Genomic DNA, 20,982 nt, shown 5'->3' on the forward strand with positions numbered 1-20,982 from the left:
TTTTAAGCCCATTGGTTTTTTTTAAATAGGTATTTTAAATAATGATAACAATTTGGAAGGTATTGTAATGATATATACATTTTGATATATCATTATTTGAATTTAAGAATATTAAATAAATATTATATCATCCGGTACAGCTGCACTAATAATAAATAATAATTAATGAAAGATAATTATTGTTAATTAGGTTATTTTTAGATTTAAGAAAATTAAATAGAATATTCAACTGCACAAACATTAATTAACATAAGATAACTATTATTGATTATAGTAATGTTAAGGAAATTAATAATCTTTGAAGTTGTATAAACACAAATTATTATAACAATAGTACATATAATAATTATATCAATGTACGAATGATTAATGCCACTATCTGTAAATTTATGTACAAAGGTAGCATATTAACATCTATAAAAAGGACTATGACGGTCAACATGATGCTCAGTTACTCACCTAACAACCTAACACTTACTCAATAGATATCTCATTTCTCTGCTAATTTTTATAAATGCAATAATTAATGTAACTTTCTGTAACTCTATATTTTAATTTGTCTATTATAATATTTTAATATAGGTACCTTTTTCTCTTATAACTATTTAATATCTACTACACCAAGTCGGACAAGATACAGCTGATGACCATAAGTGATTCAAAAGGTAAGTGAAAAATATACATAATAAATATCTTTTATACAATACCACCTCTTAAAAGGGAAAGACTCTTATACCCATCCCCTATTTTATATATCATAAAGTGATAAGTTAAAGATACGTTACCGAAAAAAATAATATTTAAATACAATTCCATGCTTTAACTTCATATCTTATTTTTAACTCATTACAGTATGCTCAAAGAGCTTAAAAATGATTATTATTATTATTATTTAGTATAAGATAAAACAAAAATTTATTCTCATAGCAATTCAAAAATCAAAAATGTTACAAATATATATTATATATATAAGATTTTTTTTTTTAGCATTTGAAGTTCAAATTTAAATACAATGAAATTTGATCATTTTAGTTATTTTGTTATAATTCTAAAATATTATTTATGAGACTTAAACATTTTTCATTTATTACTAAATTTTTATATACAATAATCTATGACATTTTCAAAATATCTTTATTATTATTATTATTGAAAAAGCTTTTGTAATATTATTCTAATCTAGTATATGGTTCTATATTTGGTATTCATTATTCATTCATAGTTAATAACAAAGATATAGGATAATATATAAATATTTAATATACTATTATGATCATTAAATATTAATAATATATATTTTATGCAATGTTTTTGGAAATAATAATTTGATCTGCCATATTACTAGTAATACAATTCATTATTATAGTATCATTAGTATCAATATAAATATATCATTAAATTTATTAAGTCATGTAGGTTGATACCTGACAAACCTTCATCATTATGATTCGTTTTTCATATGGAATGATTTATTACTTATCATTGAATTAAAATTTAACATATCTATTATATTTATTTATTTAATTACTATGATTTACTCAGTTATAAGGTTACAAACCTCCAATTTTTTGTTAAAATTTGATTAATGTACCAATTGTACCACTAGTAATAAAATAATTAGTGATTATAATTGCATTTTTTACAGCATATTATTTATTTGTGATAATTTTCAACTTGCTATTATAATTAGTAAATTAACATGACATTTTTATGTTTTTTATTAAAATAAATCTTTTATATATTATGTATGTGAATGTTTTATTTAAGATGTAGAACAACTGGAAATTTGGAATATAGTATTACAAAAATTAACAAAATCTAAAACCATGAACCGAGTTATCCAATTTAAAAGTGACCTGAATGCAACTTAAAAATTTACTTATCAAAATTTGTTTATACTCTTAAAAATCAAAAATATAATTCTAAATCTAGTGCACAATTATTGTGAGGGTTGAATAAATTGTTATACTAAACACTAAATAAGTATAATGTTAATAAAATTACCTGTGGCCATCCGTGTGTCCAGACTTTTTTTTATAGGTCTTGTACAATCTTAATAATATAATAATGTGAAACCAGATAGAAATAAGGAATCTTAACTTCAAATTTTGAAATACACAATAATTATTGTAATATTGTGATTACAAGAAAAAATTCAAATAATTATAACTATCATTAGTATAAAAAATGAATTATATTATTGATCAAATCTAGTAGGTCGTTCATGTGCATGATTAGAATGATGAATATACATATCTATGACTATGACAATGGCATACCTAAGAGGAAGGGAGTTTTGGAGCCGATACCTCCCCTCAACATAAATCCTGAGTGGCACGCCTGATTATAATAATAGTATTATTATTATAATTGTTTTTATAATAATCAATTACTTTATTAAATTATACTTAATAACTGCATAATCTAAAAACTAGATTCAAAATTATTCATTTTCTATCTGTTATTGATACTATTACATAAAATATAGAATTTATATGTCTTATTAAAACAAAATACTTAAAATATGCTAAAACACACAAAATATGTAAAATTATGCAAAATGAACTCACTGTATTATTCTGAAATGTTTTACATTTATACATCACTATACTATGTTTTATTATAATCAGTATAGATAATATGAAAATTTTATAAGTTCTGAATTCTATTTATTTAACATTTTTAACTTGACTTGAAATATTATGAAACTGTGGTGTAGCCACAAAACGACGTACAACTTTATCTTTGAAATAATGTAATCCTAATGATGATAGAGTCCAAGCAATAGCAAAATAAATTCTATACCGCCAAGGTTCAGGTACATTATACTCAGCCTTGGGTTTGACTGCCCACAATGCACTATCCATCAGACTGTATATTTTATTAGTACTTGGAATGGTAATTTCTGGAGGATTAATATATGGGTCAATTGTACTCAGGTAATTTTGATAGGCTTGCATATAAGCACCATAATAAGCCAATTGCTCTTTATTCATATTATCGCACATATCCTTATAATCAATTATTCTTTGTTCGCCATTCATAATAGAGGAATGGAGATAAAATGACCCTTAAATTAAACAATTATTGCATTAATTTTATTTTATTTTATCATGTAAAATTGTATTGCTACCTGGGGAAAATGTGATCATTTTTATACCATGACTTTCAAGTTCAACTCTTGATCCCATTGTCCATGCACGTACAGCAGCTTTTGTTGCACCATATAGAGATACTCCAGGAAGTGGGAGATAGGCACAATGACTAATTACATTTATCACACGACCTGCAGTTAATTGTATTCATGTTTATACTAGAATTGTGTTATTTAATTAAATTAAGTACCAATATTATTTTAAATTTTTTTACTTTTATCTTTACGAAATATTGGCAATAGCATTCCAGTTAACATTAATGGACCCAAAATATTAACTTCAAATTGCTGTTTTATCATTTTTGGTGTTTGCCATTCATATTCTGCCATCACCATTCGAGCTGCGTTATTGACTAATGCATGTAGTTCTAAAATTGGTTTGATTTTTAAATAAGCTGCCTTTAACTTTTTATCTTTAACACATACCATACTTTAAACAAAATGTTTTATTGTGTGAACCAATTATATCAATGTTTTGTTGAAGTAAATCATTAATAAAATTCACTCCAGTTTTAATAGAATCAGTATCAGTTAAATCCAATTGTTTAACAAACAATTGAATGTTATTATTTTTAAGTGATAGTTGATGTAAACATTTAGCGCCTGGACTATTAAGATTCAAACAAAATGCAACTATTGCAATTCTATTTGGGATTATTAGTGATTTATTACTGAAAAATAGTAAATCATGTATTTTACCATTCTTTTGATTTTCATTAATATAATTGCCTTTTAAATATCTCATAACAATTGAATATCCAAGACCTGTATCACAACCTGTTATAATAATCAATGGAATTGAAGTTATTTTATCGCTAATAAATTGTCGGGCATTGTCGTTCTGTCTTATTTTGTTATTTTTCCTTAGAATTTTTGTTATCCAAGTTGTAACAGTAACTAAAGATATTACCAAACAACTTTTTATTAGATAATGGTTTTTTACATTAATAATTTGAAATATTTCCATGATCGACATAATTGTAAACACACTATAAGTTTTAGACCTGTCAAAAAAAAAAAAATATATTCAACATATATCTATAGAAATAATATACTTATAATAAAAAATATTTTACATACAAAAACAACAATTCAATGACTCAATAAATATTAATTTATAAATTTATTATTACACTTAAAGATAAGAAATTAAATTAAAAAACAAAAACTTTATGATATTTGATATTACAGAGTAAAGAGAGTTTCCTGATTGTTTTTTTTACTATTCAATAAAATTATCTAAATGCATTAACTTTCAAACATTTCAAAGGTAAAGTCCAAAGCGTAGTTGTAAACATTGGTTTTATTAGAATACAAATAAATGATCTAATATTACTAGTTACAATCACTTTTTCATTATAGTTTATTTTTACATTTTCACTTTCACATTTACAATTAAACTGATATTCACTAGTTTACTATTTGTTTTGAGTAATTATTAAGTTAAACACAATCGTATTCTTTACATTGGACAAAATAATATATTTTACATGATAAATTATATTTATCATGATATCGTATACGTAATAGAAACTTATAATTTTATTATTTACTTAATAATCATTAATCAACATTAATTCACGAATACTTATTTAGTTAAAAGTTAAAACTTACAATGTATTATTTATTATTATTTGGACGACTTATTTATCTTGACAAAAGTGAAAAGCGGTTAGTGTTTATCAATGATTAGTGATTAGGATCAGGGGATGCCATGACGACATGACGTAGCTGCTGGCGCTGTTCGGTTGCTGACACCTGCTGGCACGTTCACCATGGTGACCACTGTTAATAGTGTTAATGTAGTCCGTGTTGCCCGACGGAGGCACTCCCCTCGTGTTATCGAAACCTAAATATTTTCGAACCGTACACGGCAAATCGTAACATTTGGTCCTTGTTGTTACGTTTATTTCGTTTTGAAATTTTTTTATTCCGTTCGTCTGTGTATAACATTTACAAAGTTTTTCTATTCAATTTTCCTGTTCCTTGCACACGCGCGCCCGCGCACACACACTCACGCACACAAACACGCAAACACAAACATACACATACACACACACACGCGCGCACACGCACACATACACGGCCTTACTGCCCTCGCACAAACCGCCAGTTTTTCGTTCGTCCGACCCGTTAGACGCGCGACTCTAACATGTCCGTCATTCGGTCGATGTGAAACCGTCGGTCATCGTTTCATTTCGGCGGTGGCTTCATGTCGACGAGCGTAGAGAGATGCTGGGAATCGTTAGAAATGAGTAAGTAGGTACCGCACTAATTGTTGTTGAATGATCGCGAAAGTCGCCTCAAATAATGCTCATTATAGTTAGTATTCGTGTCATATGTAATGCACGGTGTACCTTTTGTATACCGTACATATCATTATTTCCTTACTGGTAGTACAGTTAGAAAATTACGATGACTTATCAGTAGGTAGATACTTGTGTTCTCTTGTACGTCGCAAAAGTCTGCCCACTGACTAGAGACGAAGTTTGTGTAAAGTAGAGAGTTGTAGTGCTGTTTTAGTTATTTATGTAATTCTTACCGTTTTTACGATAACATTTAATTTCAAATACAATAACTTGTATAATGTTATTTAGGTTTTGTATACTTGATATACCTACATGTAAATATGAATCTTGTAGATTATGTAGGTTAGATAATCAAAAAATTTTCAACTAATATTCAAGTATTCAACTCATTAGAAAAAATAAATATGCTACTTAGGTCAATGCCTTTTAAAAATACAAGGATATATGTACTATTACAGGGGCCATATATTAATTTCTACAAATTTCACAGGCCGCATTTGTAGGAAACATGTATTTTATTCAAAAATTTAGTTTTATTATTCAATTTTATAATTAAAAATTATTTAATATTTATTTTAAATTATATGTACAGAGTGATAATTCACATTGTTTTTCATTAACTAATTTTCCTGTATTTGGTTGGTTCTGAGACTATGCAATCCTCAGCGAGTTTTATTAGTTAACGTCAGTTAACCAAGCTTTAGTCTTCACTTGTGAAAAAAAATGCTTATAAGTGTAAGTACTACCAAAAGGAGATATTGTTCTAAATACGTTGTTTCAAAGATTATGATATGTTATCATTTAAATAGGTATATTTTGAGTGAAAAATTCAAGTTCAACATTATGTACTTTTTTTTTAAATATTTTATTGTTCTGAAAATCAATGATCTCAATTGCATATTTTCTGGAACATCTGAAACCGAATATGAAAATGAAATTGAAAATAAAACTAAAAAAACTTTTTATTAATTTTGAAATCTAAGAACCTTATTTCAAATTGGAGTTTTAAATTAAAAATATTTAATAGTGATGGATTATAACCTTTTTAATTTTAATGAAATAGAAATTATATATGCTACATTTCAAATGTATAATCATAGGCTACAAATAATGATAAGGCAGGCCGTGGGTGAAAAACCCTTGTACTATTACATTTAGATAGATGCAAAAATACCATCGTAATAAATTGGTAAACAATTTTCAGATAGGACAACATGATATAACTATGGCTTATTATACAAATTAGAAACCATTAATAAATAAAAATTATACACTGAAACTTCCATATTACGAAATCTTGTGACAGCAAAAAATGTTATCTATTATAGAGAAATTTATTAAATAGAATTATACATTTCAAAAGTTTTGAAAGTTTCACTATGAAATAATTTTATTTAATATCTATAACTGCTATTTTATCATGTATATATATTTTTTTGTTATTCAGATAATTATGTGTTATTGAAATCCGGAATACAACTACACATTATTTTTTGAAGAATTGTTCTATAAATACTATGATTATAAATCATTATTAGCTTACAAAAATAGAATGTTTTAATGATCAGATGAAACAATATAAAATTAAATACCATGAATATGGATAACATGCAAGATAAGCTTCAACATCCAATGAACAACGGTAATGCATTTTTTTTTCTTTATGATAAATACCTTTATAACTTTCTGAAAATTATTATTTGTTTGGTATAAATGAATGTAATATAATATTTTGCTCTTAACTTACTTGTTTATTTTACAAATAAGTAAGTAAAAAAATACTTTTTAATTGTAAACTACCACATTTACAAAATGTAAAAACAATTTTGAATCCACAAATACTTGTATTTTTAGTAGTAAAAAAATAGTTTTAAACCATAAGTAAAAAAAAAAAGACAGACATTTGTGGATTTAAAACCGATTTATCATCATAACTTTTTTTTTTTTTTTTGCATGGTAAGAATAGATATAAATAAAATAGTAATAAACATTAGATGACGAAAAAAAAAATACATACAAGCTGTTTGATATGGATTATGCTGATAAACTTAATTTTATTTAATTAAATATGCAACATGTTTTTATAATATTGTTTCTACACAAGATGTTTTTGACTAAGTATTTATTCTTTATTAACATAAATAATATTATTAATAAATATTATAATTTTATTGTATTTAACTAGAATTCTGCCATAAATATTAAACTAATTAGTTTTATTGTTTTAATATATTAATTGAATTATACTCAATAATTGTACCTATTTTTAATAATTTATTTAAAATTGTGTTCCTTTCAGAAGATTACTTAAACGGACCTAGCACCAAAAATAATGCATATAATCATTCAAGAGACTCAACATTGTCGGATACTCTGGATTTAGGACCACTCCCACCAAAATGGGAAAAAGCCTATACCAAAAATGGTGAAGTTTATTTTATTGAGTACGTATTTATTATTTATTATTATTATTAAGGTTAAATGTACAACAAAGATAGGATATCATGTACATTTTTTGAAATATTTTTCAATCTGGTCCATTTATCATTTTTAAAAATTTTCACATAAATGTATAGAGTAATTATTTTAATTACTATGTACATTTTTACTGGTTAAAATAAAATAAATAAATTTCATATTTTTTTCGTTAAATTATTTGAACATACAAATAAAAACACAAATAAACAATTATAAATGTTTACCGTTAAGTATATCTTTTCAGTTAAACTATTCTACTCACTTTGCCAAAACATATACCTATGTATAAATAACTAATTATCAATACAGATTAGATTCTAGATTTTTATAAATTAAAAAATGTATATTTCTATGATATATGGAGTATGTTGTTTTTGTTGTATTAATAGTGGGTTTTAATATTTATTATAGTCATAATTCTAGTACATCACATTGGTTAGATCCAAGGTTATCAAAGTTTCAAAAAAAACAATTAGAAGACTGTTCTGATGATGAACTACCCTATGGCTGGGAAAGAATTGATGATCCGCTTTATGGAACATACTACATTGATCATGTGAATAGACAAACACAATATGAAAATCCAGTGCTACAAGCTAAAAATGCTATACATGGTAAAATATCTTAACAAATTAATTTTATTAACAATCAATAAGTATTCTTAATTTATTTAAGGAGATCCAATTAATGACGAGCATGATAATATTCCAAATTATACCTCAAATAGCTTTGAAAACATTAACTCTATAAAACAAGGTTTGTTTTTTTCTTTATATAAATTAAATATTAGTGTATAGTTTTAAAAATAAATTGTATTCATTATTTTTTTATTAGACTCTGGTATCAGTAGCAATATATTTACTACTAATCCACACAAACTAGTTGGAGAACGGATTCGTTCAACTCTTGTAAAATCAATTCGAGGATTAGGATTCACCATTGTTGGTGGGGACGATTCTAAAGAAGAATTTCTTCAAATAAAATCTGTTGTGCCGAATGGACCAGCATGGTTAGAAGGGAAATTACAAACAGGTATAAACAAATAGTATTTACTTATAATATTGTTTTTATTCAAGTGATATATATCATTAAAATGTATTATCTTTAATTTATAAATAAAAATAAGAAGCCCATTTTCTATCATTAAAATTAACCATAAATAAATTTTTTTCTTTTTGAAATGATTAATGTTTTTTAATATTTCTCATTAGGGCTAAACTAATAAAATTACTAACCTATTATTTTTTTTTTTTTTAAATAAATAGACTATAATTTTGCTGTTTATAGCATTTATCCATAGTGTAAATATTATATTATACTACCTTAAAAGTAACATTTCCAAAACTTTTAAATTTTTGTCTGATATATAATCGCATATTACATGTTTTATACCATATTTTTTTAAATATTAAAATTATGTTTGTTTTTTAGGAGATGTTCTAGTATATGTAAATGATAAATGTGTACTTGGATATACACATCATGATATGGTTAGCGTATTTCAAGGAATAGTTCCAGGTGAAACTGTATGTTTAGATGTATGTAGAGGTTATCCTTTACCATTTGATCCTAATGATCCAAATACAGAAGTTGTTACAACTGTTGCAGTTGGAAATTCTGGTAAAAAAAAAAATGTTTTAATTCTAAAAATATTATATGCATAAATTAATTGATATAATTATCAGATGATATAAATGCTTGTTATATATTTTGAGTTTCATGTATAAAATAGCTTAATTTTTTTATTTATTGAAATAGGTTCTTTAAAAATTTCTATACTTATAGCTCTTTTTTATAACATTATTAAATAATTATGTATATAATACAGAGTTTATAACCTACAATAATTTAAAATTTTGATATAACATTCATGCAACAAATAATGTAATTAAGTATTTCATTTATATTTTCTTTAAATGCTATTATTTTATTAATATTATTTTTTTTTTTTTTTAATTAATAGATCGACAATTAGATGATCTATCTTATGTTGATAGAGAATTATACATGATGAAAGTTGATAATCGATCTACATCTAATGAATTATGTAATCAATCTGTAAAGTCTATGCCTGATTTGTATGCTTCTGAAGAAATTATGAGTATTGCAAGACCAAATAGTACAGATCTTATTTTAGAAGAACATATGCCTGCTCCATTATATCTAACAATGGCAATCGTGAAAGGAGCAATGGGTTTTGGATTTACTATAGCAGACAGTGCTCATGGACAAAAGGTTACTTATCTTAATAAACGTTATTAATACATCTAATATATTTTTAATATTTATTATTTTATAGGTTAAAAAAATATTGGATAAGCAAAGATGTCAAGAGTTGATGGAAGGTGATATTCTTATTGATATAAACAATATCATTGTGCGTAATATGTCACATAATAAAGTAGTTCAAGTATTAAAAGACTGTCAAACCAATGAATCTGCTGCTATTACTATACAGCGGTGTATTCTTAATTCACCAGACAAATTCCGTGTGAAAAATAAAAAAGGAGATATAAAAAATATATATAGGAGTAAAACTCCAACAATTGATTCGTATGGTGATCGAACACATGAAGTCAACAGATCTAAAACACCAATTATTGATAACAGAACTCAAGTTTCTAATATTCAAAATAATATACTTGAAAACGGATCATCTGATAGTTATGTAATGAACAATATGCCACTTGATGAATATTGTCATAGAGGTGATTCATGGATGCATGTTAGTTCACCATCAACCCAAATGTTTCTTCCTCAATCAATGTACAATGGAGTGATTGATCCTTCTACTGGACATTATATTAACCTTCAGCCTGATCACTCTAATGGACTTTATATTAATTCACAAGCTGATCATTATTCTAATCATTTATCTAAATCAATCCAAAGTATGAGTTTTGAACATTATGAAATGAATGCATCTAAAAACGAAGTGAGGTAAGTATTATTTGATAGAATTATGATTTTTGAAAAAGTATGAATTATTATTTTTACTTAGGTATTTACATAACAACAATGAAATTAATGATATTGATCAACTTAACAATGAAAATATGAAACAAAATATCAGTTATGTTACACTTCAAAGACAAGAGTGTGGTTTTGGATTTCGAATTGTTGGTGGAAAAGAAGAAGGGTCACAGGTAATTATTCAAAGTTATTGCTTATAACTTATAAATAATAATTTATATAACAATATAAAATTCTTTTCAACACTTTTAAACTAAAATATAAACAAAACAATAACTTTGTTTTACTTAAAAACAAGTTTTATTTATATAATATTTAGATGGTCCTTATTTATAGATAGATGTAAGAAAAAGATATTTAAACTTTTAATATAGAACCCTCACTTTTATTTATTGTTATAAGAAAATTATTTTGATTAAATTTGATCATGACTACTGATTTTATTTATTATTTATTTTGAAATTAGTACAATTTCTATGTATTTTTTAGGGTTGTATACAATAAAGTATAAATTTAAACAATCATAATAATTATGGAAAATTTCAATTTTCCAAATTAAAATGATACTTTGTCTATTAACACTTACATTAAAATTTTTAAGGTATCAGTTGGTCATATTGTTCCTGAAGGATCTGCTGATTTAGATAGAAGAATAATGACTGGAGATGAAATAATAAGTATTGATGGTCAATCTACTATAAATACATCTCATGATTATGTTATTAATTTGATGGGTCAAGCAGCTCGTAATGGCCGAGTAACATTGGGAATTCGGCATAAATCAAATTTAAAACCCAATTGTAAGTAAAATTTAAATAAAGCAACCTCACTATGTACTGCTTACATAGAAAACAAGTACATTCAGTTGAATACTATAGATAAATTATTAAAAGACATTTTTATACAATGAAGTTTTTAAATATTGTTTAAATAATTTAAAAAAATAAAATAGAAGTTAACTAAAAACTGAAGAAGAACGTTGAGGAACTAAAATTTACAATAAAAATAATTTTTTTATGATAAATTTTAATAATTTAATAAAAATAATTGTGATTACAATTTCACTTGTTTCTTTTACACCCTCTTCCCACAAAACAAAAATATATTATTTATCTTCTAGAACTTATTGTATTTAATAGTTAGAATATTAGTTTTATAAGTGTATATATTATGTACACAAATTATATTAAGTAAAATAGTTTTACTTTGAAATTGCATTTAAATATTTCAGCTCTTAGTTATACACTATATAGTTCTTAAATAGTTAGTAAATTATTATGTATTATTATTACCTAGTTATAATTATATAAACCAAGAATAACAAAATAGTAACTTACATATACATATTATATATTATAGATATATCAAGTTCTACAAAACAACATCTTGATATTGAATATCCTTATGATGTAACATTAACTAAAAAAGATAAAGAAGGATTTGGATTTGTAGTCATTTCATCATTAAATAAAGGACCTACTATAGGTAAGTGATCGTTTTTAGATCTTTTGATGTAAATAGTTAGTATCTTAATAATTTTTAATTTTAATATAATCCATATCATAGGTCGAATTATTGAAGGTAGTCCTGCCTTTAGAGATGGCCAAATACATGTGGGAGATCATGTCCTTGCTGTAAACAATACAAATATAACTAACTTGTCTCATGGTGACATAGTTAACATGATCAAAGATTCCGGCTCAACAGTAACATTAACTATTGGAACACCTAATGGTAACCTATTTATTGCACTATTAACACCATAAAAATATTATTTTGAAGTAATTAATTATTATGTATACATTTTGTTTTCAGATGATACTGCTAGTACAATTTCTCTTCCAATGTCAAACAAAGTATAAATATTTATTTTAATTTTAATATTAACTTAATTAATGTATTTAATTAATATGTAGGATCAAGATTTAGAAGAAGAGCAATACCATGCTGTTGAACTAACGAGAGGGCCTCAAGGATTTGGTTTTAGTATAAGAGGTGGTCGTGAATTTCAAAACATGTCATTATTTGTATTGCAAATTGCAGAGAATGGACCTGCAGCTATGGATGGACGTTTAAGGGTATACAGAAAATATTTTTCAAAGTTAATTTAAAAGTGGATCACTAAAAGATTTTGATTTGATATATTGAAGTTAAAAGAAGTATTAAGAAAATTCCATTTATCCTGTGATTCTCTTTATTTATTTTTTATTTTTAATGGCTGAAATATGATACTTTTTATAACTGTCTTATTGTTAATATTAAGCTCCGCTCCTATTTTTTTATATCCAGCACAACAATAGAAGGAATATTTAGATGCCTTTGTGTTGATACTTGTAATCTGTCTAAAGGTCTTATTGTTAGTTCCTCTGAATAACATAAGATTTATCGATTAATATTTTGGACTGACAGATAACTGCTGTTCAAAGATTTTTTATTGTACGTTTTAGAGATCGCCTTGAGAGCTTTGCCATTATTTCTGTTTAAACATTAACTATCGAAGTCCTTCATTTTATTAAGGACTAGAATTATTTTTATTTTTATTTGTCAATCAACTATATTCTCTTGGGTAAAAATTTCAAAATAATTAAACATTTCAAAAACTGTTTTTAGTTTATCTGTGTTTTTATTCAGTTATTTTATAATTTGTATAGTATTTGTTGAAAAAGTAAAATAAATAAACATAATTTTTATGTTATAATTAATTTAGGTTGGAGATCATATTATAGAAATCAATGGAGTCAATACTAAAAACATGACACACGCTGAAGCCATAGAAATTATTCACAGTGGAGGGTCATGTGTACGACTTCTTATTCGTCGGGGAACTAGAGTGCCACAACTGCCTTCTGAAGGTAATTTTTATGGTGCATTCAACACTAAGACGCAATAAAATTCAACTATGATGTACTTAAATTTTAAATTTTATAGAAGAAATGTTTACATCTGCTAATATGAATCAATCTGTGATTAATTTAGATAATAAAATGAATATGTCTCATTCTATATCTTCGCTTCAGTCCAATTCGAGAGCCTACTGGGATACAAAGTATATGTGCTCAAACTGATTATCAGGAACTGTTCAAATTAATAATTATATTTTTAATTGTAAAGTTATTATAAACAACAACTATTTTTATTATTTATTTATTTTTATACTTTTGAAAAGTAAAGTTAATACTATGTTATTATTAAATTTCATTCCATAATATTTTAGATCTTATAACTTCTTATTTTAATACAAAAACTAAGAAAAAATTGTATTAACACGTGCATTTGATGTTATCAATTTTTTAAAATAAGATAACCTTTTTTTTAAATACATTTCATAATATTTATGTTATTTAGCACCCATTTGTTAAATTTTCACATATTTCACTAAACATCACTACTTAACTAAATTTTTGAATCTCATTTTTTCAAACAGTATTTTTTTTTTTTTTTTTAAGTAGTGATGTAAAATGCCATAGAGATGAATTCAAAATTAAACATTTTTTTAAACTTTAATATTTGGTGCTAAATTTAAATATCAGTTTCCACGTGCCTAAATTGAATGCCATAATTTATTTCAATGTTAAATTTTTAGAACAGAACTGAGTAACTTGTATTTAACATATAAAAGATCTGTCAATAATTTATTTTATTTTCTACAACCACTAAACTAATTAGATAGATTATTATATATTATATCATTGAGTTTAATGTCCATATAATACTTGTTCTGTGTTATTTATAGTTTATTAAGAATACTACACCAAATATTTTATCTTAGTAACAAAACTCATGACATGTTATGAACAATAATTATGTATTTTTTTTTTCTAATTGTAAATCAATACATTTTTATAATTTATCATTTTAATCTCAAGTATTTGTTATCAATTTAATATTTGATACTATTATATACATTTTTTTTTTTTTTTTTACTATAATTTTATTGTCAAGCATGCCCTCATAGAATGTAATTTTTTATAACTAATAAAGATATGTATACATGGTTTTTAAATTTATTAAAACCAAAGTTAATTATGGATAATTTATTAGTGAAATATTTTAAAGTTAAACATTATTGGTATAAATATAGTTAGCGACTGATTAGTGAGTTTAAAATATTTAAACACTGATAATTGAAGAATTTTATTAAAGGAATTACATTCTATTAAGTTTGTTTTTAATTTGATAAGTGTCTCAGATAGAAATTGTAATAAATAATATAAATTTTTTTATGATGTATAATATAGAAGATCTATAATGAATCATTCTTAATACTAATATTATGAATGAATTCTTCAAGACTTTAATTATTATTATGTATTTAAGTTTAATTAAATTGTTGACTTATTTTTAAGTCAAAATAAAAAACTATTATTTACCCTGGGGACCAATGAAACAGCATAATTTTGTTGCTAAATGTTTAATTTAAATCATATATTATTACATATGGAATGTGTGTTTGTAATATGAGAAAATAAATGCAAATTTTTTTAGAGAATTAAAAATTGTGTAAATTGTATATACTTAAAAAAATTATCTTATCTATTGTTGAAACAATACTAAAAAACTACTGCCATATATTCTTAAATTTATATTTTTTAATTTCTTATTTCTTCAACTATTGTTTGAGTCATTCTTGAAAAAAAAATAATACCTACATATTGTGTATTTAAATATTATTCTGGTACGTATTCTAAATATATTTTATATTTTATACTTCTTTGGGAAAAAAAATGTTTTCAATGTCTACAATCTTTGTTAATTATTAAAAAGGATATTTTTAAAACAGGAAAAACTTTTCTACGCCATGTTAATAGAGTTGTTGTAGATCATGGGAAGAGGGATAACTCCCCTTAATTATGATTATAATCTGGCTTTAAATGATTATAGGAATCTACTCACATACTTGAAGTAAACTTATTCATTATCAGTCAAATCTTCTAGCAATACTACATTAAATTAACAAACTATTAATATTGGCTAATTGACTATATTTCCATTTAGAATAGCTTTAGTTGTCATTTAGAATTATGGATATAAATATATCATTGAATTCAAATTTGACGCATTCGTTACTATAGTGATCTACTCAACATTCAATGAAAAACTACACTTGACACCTACGCAAAGGACATCAGAATAGTAACCTATTAAGTATTAGCTCATTTTTTAAATTCTGAACATATTTGTTATCCAAGTATTACAGTTCAAATTTTTAAATTCAATATAATATATAGGTAAATCAATTAGTAAACAAAATAATCTTAAGATCGATACTTTAAGGGATCAAAATTAAACAATTCTCAGTAGGTGATTGTTTAATAATTGAAAAAAATAAGAAAACAAGAAATATTTTTGCAAAACCATTTTTTGAAAACGTTTTAAGGTTTTATTAATTTCCTATAGGAGATTAAAAATCGAATAATCGTAGTTAATTGAATTTTTTACCAAATGTTTATAGTTTTTCATTAATTAAAAAAATATTGTAACTCTTTCAGTGATTTATAAATATTTTGAATTTTCGATTTTTTCTATCAATAAAGATAAAAAAAATTCCGCAACGTCGAAAACCTTTAAAATTTAATTTTAGATAGGGATATCCTGTATAAAACATTTATACTATTTGTAGCCTCTGAAAAATGTAAAAATGGATTGAAATAGTGAAACAAAAAAAAAAGCTTTAAAAATAGAAATTGATCTCCAATATCTTTAGTCTAAATTGTGTTCCATTATTCTGCTTGATAAACTGTTAACATTAAAAAAAAAACCGCTAAATTCTCTCGCAGAATAAATAATAATTTTATTTCTTCTACAAAACCACTACAACACGACCATTATATGGATGCGGGATGATGACACGGAGCATAGAAAAGAATGTCTCGAATCATGATGTAATGATTAGAATGACAATTTGTTAGTGACAAATCACAAATGACAATATTGCCAAGCGACTATAAAGCTACGAGTAGTACGTTATAAATTTACATAAATATATTTTATAATCAAATTTTATAATATTATATAATTAATAGTGGAACAAGTATTTTATGGAACAATTTGTAGTGATCCATGTTCCATACTATGCATGTAAATTTTGTCATTTATTTCGAATGGTAACAGATTTCATTTTTTTTAATCCTACCAATATTGCACTTTCGTTCATGTTTTCGACGATTAAACTATAATAAAAGATACCTGAAATTCGAAAATTGTGTTCATTGTTGTATATTTTGTATTGTGAGTTTTTTTGATTTGTGACTTGTGTTCCGTGTTCGACAGACTACAAAGTACAAATGACGAAATGATAAACAAAAACTATCGTATAATTCGATTGTACTCCCCCCGCCCCCGCAACCAATAACATTATCACATTTGTTGTATCGTGTTGTGCGGCTACCGGCATAAAGCGTTTATACTGTTCATACATTTCTCCTCGTAATTACGATTTCACTAATAACTTTTATTATAATTGTTATTTGTTCGCCACACGTTTTTACGAAAATGATGTCACAAAACGGCGGTCCAGTTATGGTGTTGAACACCAACACCAAAAGAAAATCTGGACATAAAGTTCAAAAAGAAAATATAGCCGCAGGTAAGAATATGATTTATATCTAAAGTCTTTTGCATTCGTTTATTAACGGTTTTTAATTTCCAGTCAAATTTAATAAAAAGTACAGATATCAAAATATGTAATATACATAATATTACCTAGTATACATTGTATTTTTACTAATATTTATATCAATTTTAATATATTAATTATTATTAACATAAGTTATTTTTTCATTTTTTCTTTTTTTTTTTTAATAATTTTATACTCACAAAATAATGCACTCAAAATACATCTAAATTTGTGTATCCCCACAAAGTTATAACGTTGGTATCAGTAAACATCTGTTGTTGTGATCAGTCTACATATCTGAAACCATGGCCAGATCATAGTACAACTATCATTTGTATCGTAGTGATCAATTGTTAACATTTTTAGAACTGTTGATTTTAATGTTATAATTCCTCTGAAGCTTTTAATTAGTTAGCATGTTTCTAAGTATCATTTTGTAAATAAACAAATTGCAATAATCAATATGCGGCCATTAGTGTCCCATTAGATGTCCATCACTTATAGATCCACATTACCAATAATATGCCAAGTATTTCAGAGTACTTAAACTTATATGAATACAAACAACATGATATAGATACCTAATAATTAAAAAGTTTGAATAAAGCAAAGAAAAATTAAAAATTAAAGAAAATAATACGTATACCGTTTAGGTAAAAAAATCTTTTTATTATTTTAAGTAAGATGTTTTATACTGAAAATACGTTAAAAAATAAATATTTTGGTGTTAGTTTTAATGTTCTATGTTCTATGTTTATTAACTAGTTAATAACAATGAAAAAATAACCAGGTGTGCGCGTTGCTCACTTAATATCAATAGCAATTCAAACAAAAGAGTTAAATAAATCAGAATTATTTAGATTGTACACAAAAATACATATACCTAAGTAGTTATCTTTTAATGTGTAATTTATTTTTATTTTTTTACATGAAATTTTACATAATATATACTGTAGGTATTTAAATACATTCTAATTACTAATTAGTAATTAAACATTTTAGATTTTATATTATTAAAAATGTTTTAAGTATCTTTATACATTTTTAATAAATAAATTTGTATTAAATATAATTTTTCTTATGTATTTATTTTCTGAAGATGTAGTTAAACTAAATTTTAATTTTATTCCTTTGAATATATTTTTAGTAAATATTTATTTATATAAAATTTCAGGTAAAGCAATTGCAGATGTGGTGCGTACCTGTATTGGGCCCAGGGCTATGCTTAAAATGTTAATGGATCCAATGGGTGGAATTGTAATGACAAATGATGGAAATGCAATTCTACGAGAGATAACTGTCCAGCATCCAGCAGCCAAGTCATTTATTGAGATTGCTCGTACACAGGATGAAGAAGTTGGTGATGGTACTACTTCAGTTGTGGTACTTGCTGGGGAAATTTTAGGTGTTGCTGAACAATTTTTGGAACAAAAAATTCATCCAACTGTTATTATCAAGGCATACCGCCAAGCCCTTGAAGACATGTTAAACATTTTAGATAAAGAATTCAGCATCCCTTTACCAATGGACGATGAAAATAAACTAATTGAAGTAATTCAATCATGCATAGGTACTAAATTTATTGGTACCTGGTCAGACTTAGCATGTAGCATTGCTTTGAATGCTGTTAAAACAGTAAGAATTAAAGAGGATGGCCGTACTGAAATTGATACAAAAAGGTATGCCAAGGTAGAGAAAGTGCCAGGTGTGCAATTGAAGATTCTGAATTATTAAATGGAATTATGTTGAACAAAGATATTACGCATCCTAAAATGAGAAGATTAATCAAAAATCCTAGAATTATTCTTTTAGATTGTTCCTTGGAGTTTAAAAAAGGTGAAAGTCAAACAGAAGTTGAAATTGTAAAAGAAACTGATTTCACTAGGTTATTGCAAATTGAAGAAGAGTATATTGAACAAATTTGCAAAGACATTATTGCATTGAAACCAGACTTGGTATGTACTGAAAAAGGAGTTTCTGATTTAGCGCAACATTACTTATTGAAAGCAAATGTATCTGTGATTAGACGTTTAAGAAAATCTGATAACAATCGCGTTGCAAGAGCCTGTAATGCTACGATAGTAACACGAACAGATGAACTATGTGAAGGTCATGTTGGAACGGGAGCTGGTCGTTTTGAAGTTAAAAAGATTGGTGATGAATATTTCACATTCATTACCGAATGCATCAACCCAAAAGCCTGTACTATATTACTTAGGGGACCAAGCAAAGATATATTGAATGAAGTCGAGAGGAATTTACAAGACGCTTTGCATGTGGCTAAAAATATTATGTTGAACCCGAGATTAGTTACAGGCGGTGGTTCCATTGAAATGGCTATATCGCAGGCGTTGATGAAAAGAAGCTCAAATATAGCAGGTGTTGTACAGTGGCCCTATAAAGCTGTTGCAGAAGCATTGGAAGTGATACCACGTACTCTATTGCAAAATTGTGGTGTTAGTACCATTAGAACAATGACATCATTAAGAGCCAAGCATGCAATCAAAGGCAATGAGTATTGGGGTATTAATGGTGAAACTGGAGAACTATCCAATATGAAGGATCTGAAAATATGGGAACCAATTGTTGTTAAATCTCAAGTATACAAAACTGCAATTGAAACTGCCATATTGTTGGTGAGAATTGATGATATTGTATCAGGAACTAAAAAGATTGGAGATGATGGACAGCCAAAACCATCTGCACAGCCAACTGAAGAATCTATGAAAGAATAGTTAACGTTTTAAATGATTGCTCAATTCATTAAACATTTTTACATTAATTAAAACTTGCTTTTGTTCTTTTATATTAAATACTTAATCTAATGCTTGATCATGTCATTAAAATCATTTTTTATATCTATGTTGCAACGTTCATATATTATTATAAAATTATTTCTATCATATTCATATATATATTTTTAAAAAATGTTCAATGTTTAAAGTTATTGAAATTTATTAAACAAATTACTACAGAAAAAAAAATGTTTTCATCGCTTACAATTTTAAAATTTATTAAAAACATCTCTATTTTTTTTAATTGTTATGATAATAGTTGTATTAATACTATTAATAATCTATTTGTTGATTTGCCATTTTAACTATTTCATAATTGGCATACCTTATTAATACAATTGAAGTTAATGAACAACCATTGGATCAGTTCAGTTCAATAATAAAATTAATACAGCTTTGATTTAAGTTCCTACTTCTCTATAAAGCCAGCATGGTTAACATAACCAACTTACTTCCAATCAATCAAAGATAACAATAACACACAAATATTAATGTGATAACCAATATGAAAATGTATTATGCGTACATTTCAGTTATTCCGGCTGTTCAATTACTTGTATATAATATTTTACTTAAGGAGACATTTATTGAGAAAATAAAGAATGTCGTTCAATTGAGGTTAAAGATAAAGACTGCTGACTACAGATACACTTAAAC

General features: G+C 25.4%; 3 protein-coding genes across 10 annotated transcripts; 2 read left to right on the forward strand and 1 right to left on the reverse strand.

The window, feature by feature from the left end:
- Positions 1 to 646: 646 nt before the first annotated feature.
- On the forward strand, positions 647 to 14,937 carry LOC114124862 (membrane-associated guanylate kinase, WW and PDZ domain-containing protein 1). Of its 7 annotated transcripts, none has more exons than XM_050206226.1 (17): positions 647 to 665; positions 6,911 to 7,105; positions 7,763 to 7,907; positions 8,353 to 8,555; positions 8,617 to 8,697; positions 8,776 to 8,973; positions 9,373 to 9,561; positions 9,905 to 10,176; positions 10,241 to 10,881; positions 10,943 to 11,087; positions 11,516 to 11,714; positions 12,274 to 12,399; positions 12,481 to 12,648; positions 12,730 to 12,770; positions 12,831 to 12,992; positions 13,622 to 13,766; positions 13,843 to 14,937. In XM_050206226.1, the coding sequence occupies exons 2-17, from the start codon at positions 7,057 to 7,059 to the stop codon at positions 13,977 to 13,979; spliced, it is 2,901 nt and encodes a 966-aa protein (XP_050062183.1). In that variant the 5' UTR covers positions 647 to 665; positions 6,911 to 7,056; the 3' UTR covers positions 13,980 to 14,937. The 7 variants fall into 7 exon arrangements, with proteins under 7 accessions (XP_050062183.1, XP_027844102.2, XP_027844101.2 ...); XM_027988301.2 differs by lacking the exon at positions 647 to 665 and adding an exon at positions 5,217 to 5,413; XM_027988300.2 differs by lacking the exon at positions 647 to 665 and adding an exon at positions 5,217 to 5,409.
- LOC114124864 (D-beta-hydroxybutyrate dehydrogenase, mitochondrial) lies at positions 2,176 to 4,902 on the reverse strand. 2 transcript variants are annotated; one of them, XM_027988306.2, is made up of 5 exons: positions 4,769 to 4,902; positions 3,581 to 4,158; positions 3,370 to 3,522; positions 3,134 to 3,286; positions 2,176 to 3,070 (listed from the first exon to the last, which is right to left on the reverse strand). In XM_027988306.2, the coding sequence occupies exons 2-5, from the start codon at positions 4,128 to 4,130 to the stop codon at positions 2,670 to 2,672; spliced, it is 1,257 nt and encodes a 418-aa protein (XP_027844107.1). In that variant the 5' UTR covers positions 4,131 to 4,158; positions 4,769 to 4,902; the 3' UTR covers positions 2,176 to 2,669. The 2 variants fall into 2 exon arrangements, with proteins under 2 accessions (XP_027844107.1, XP_050062192.1); XM_050206235.1 differs by lacking the exon at positions 4,769 to 4,902 and adding an exon at positions 4,235 to 4,677.
- A 2,016-nt stretch (positions 14,938 to 16,953) lies between the features above and the next one.
- On the forward strand, positions 16,954 to 20,514 carry LOC114124858 (T-complex protein 1 subunit gamma-like). The gene is given in 3 exon segments (XM_027988287.2): positions 16,954 to 17,500; positions 18,705 to 19,235; positions 19,238 to 20,514. Coding segments are annotated over 3 exon segments (1,653 nt in total). The 5' UTR covers positions 16,954 to 17,406; the 3' UTR covers positions 20,266 to 20,514.
- Positions 20,515 to 20,982: the final 468 nt, after the last annotated feature.

Source organism: Aphis gossypii, chromosome X, assembly GCF_020184175.1.
Source record: "Aphis gossypii isolate Hap1 chromosome X, ASM2018417v2, whole genome shotgun sequence".
Taxonomy (NCBI): Eukaryota; Metazoa; Arthropoda; class Insecta; order Hemiptera; family Aphididae; genus Aphis; species Aphis gossypii.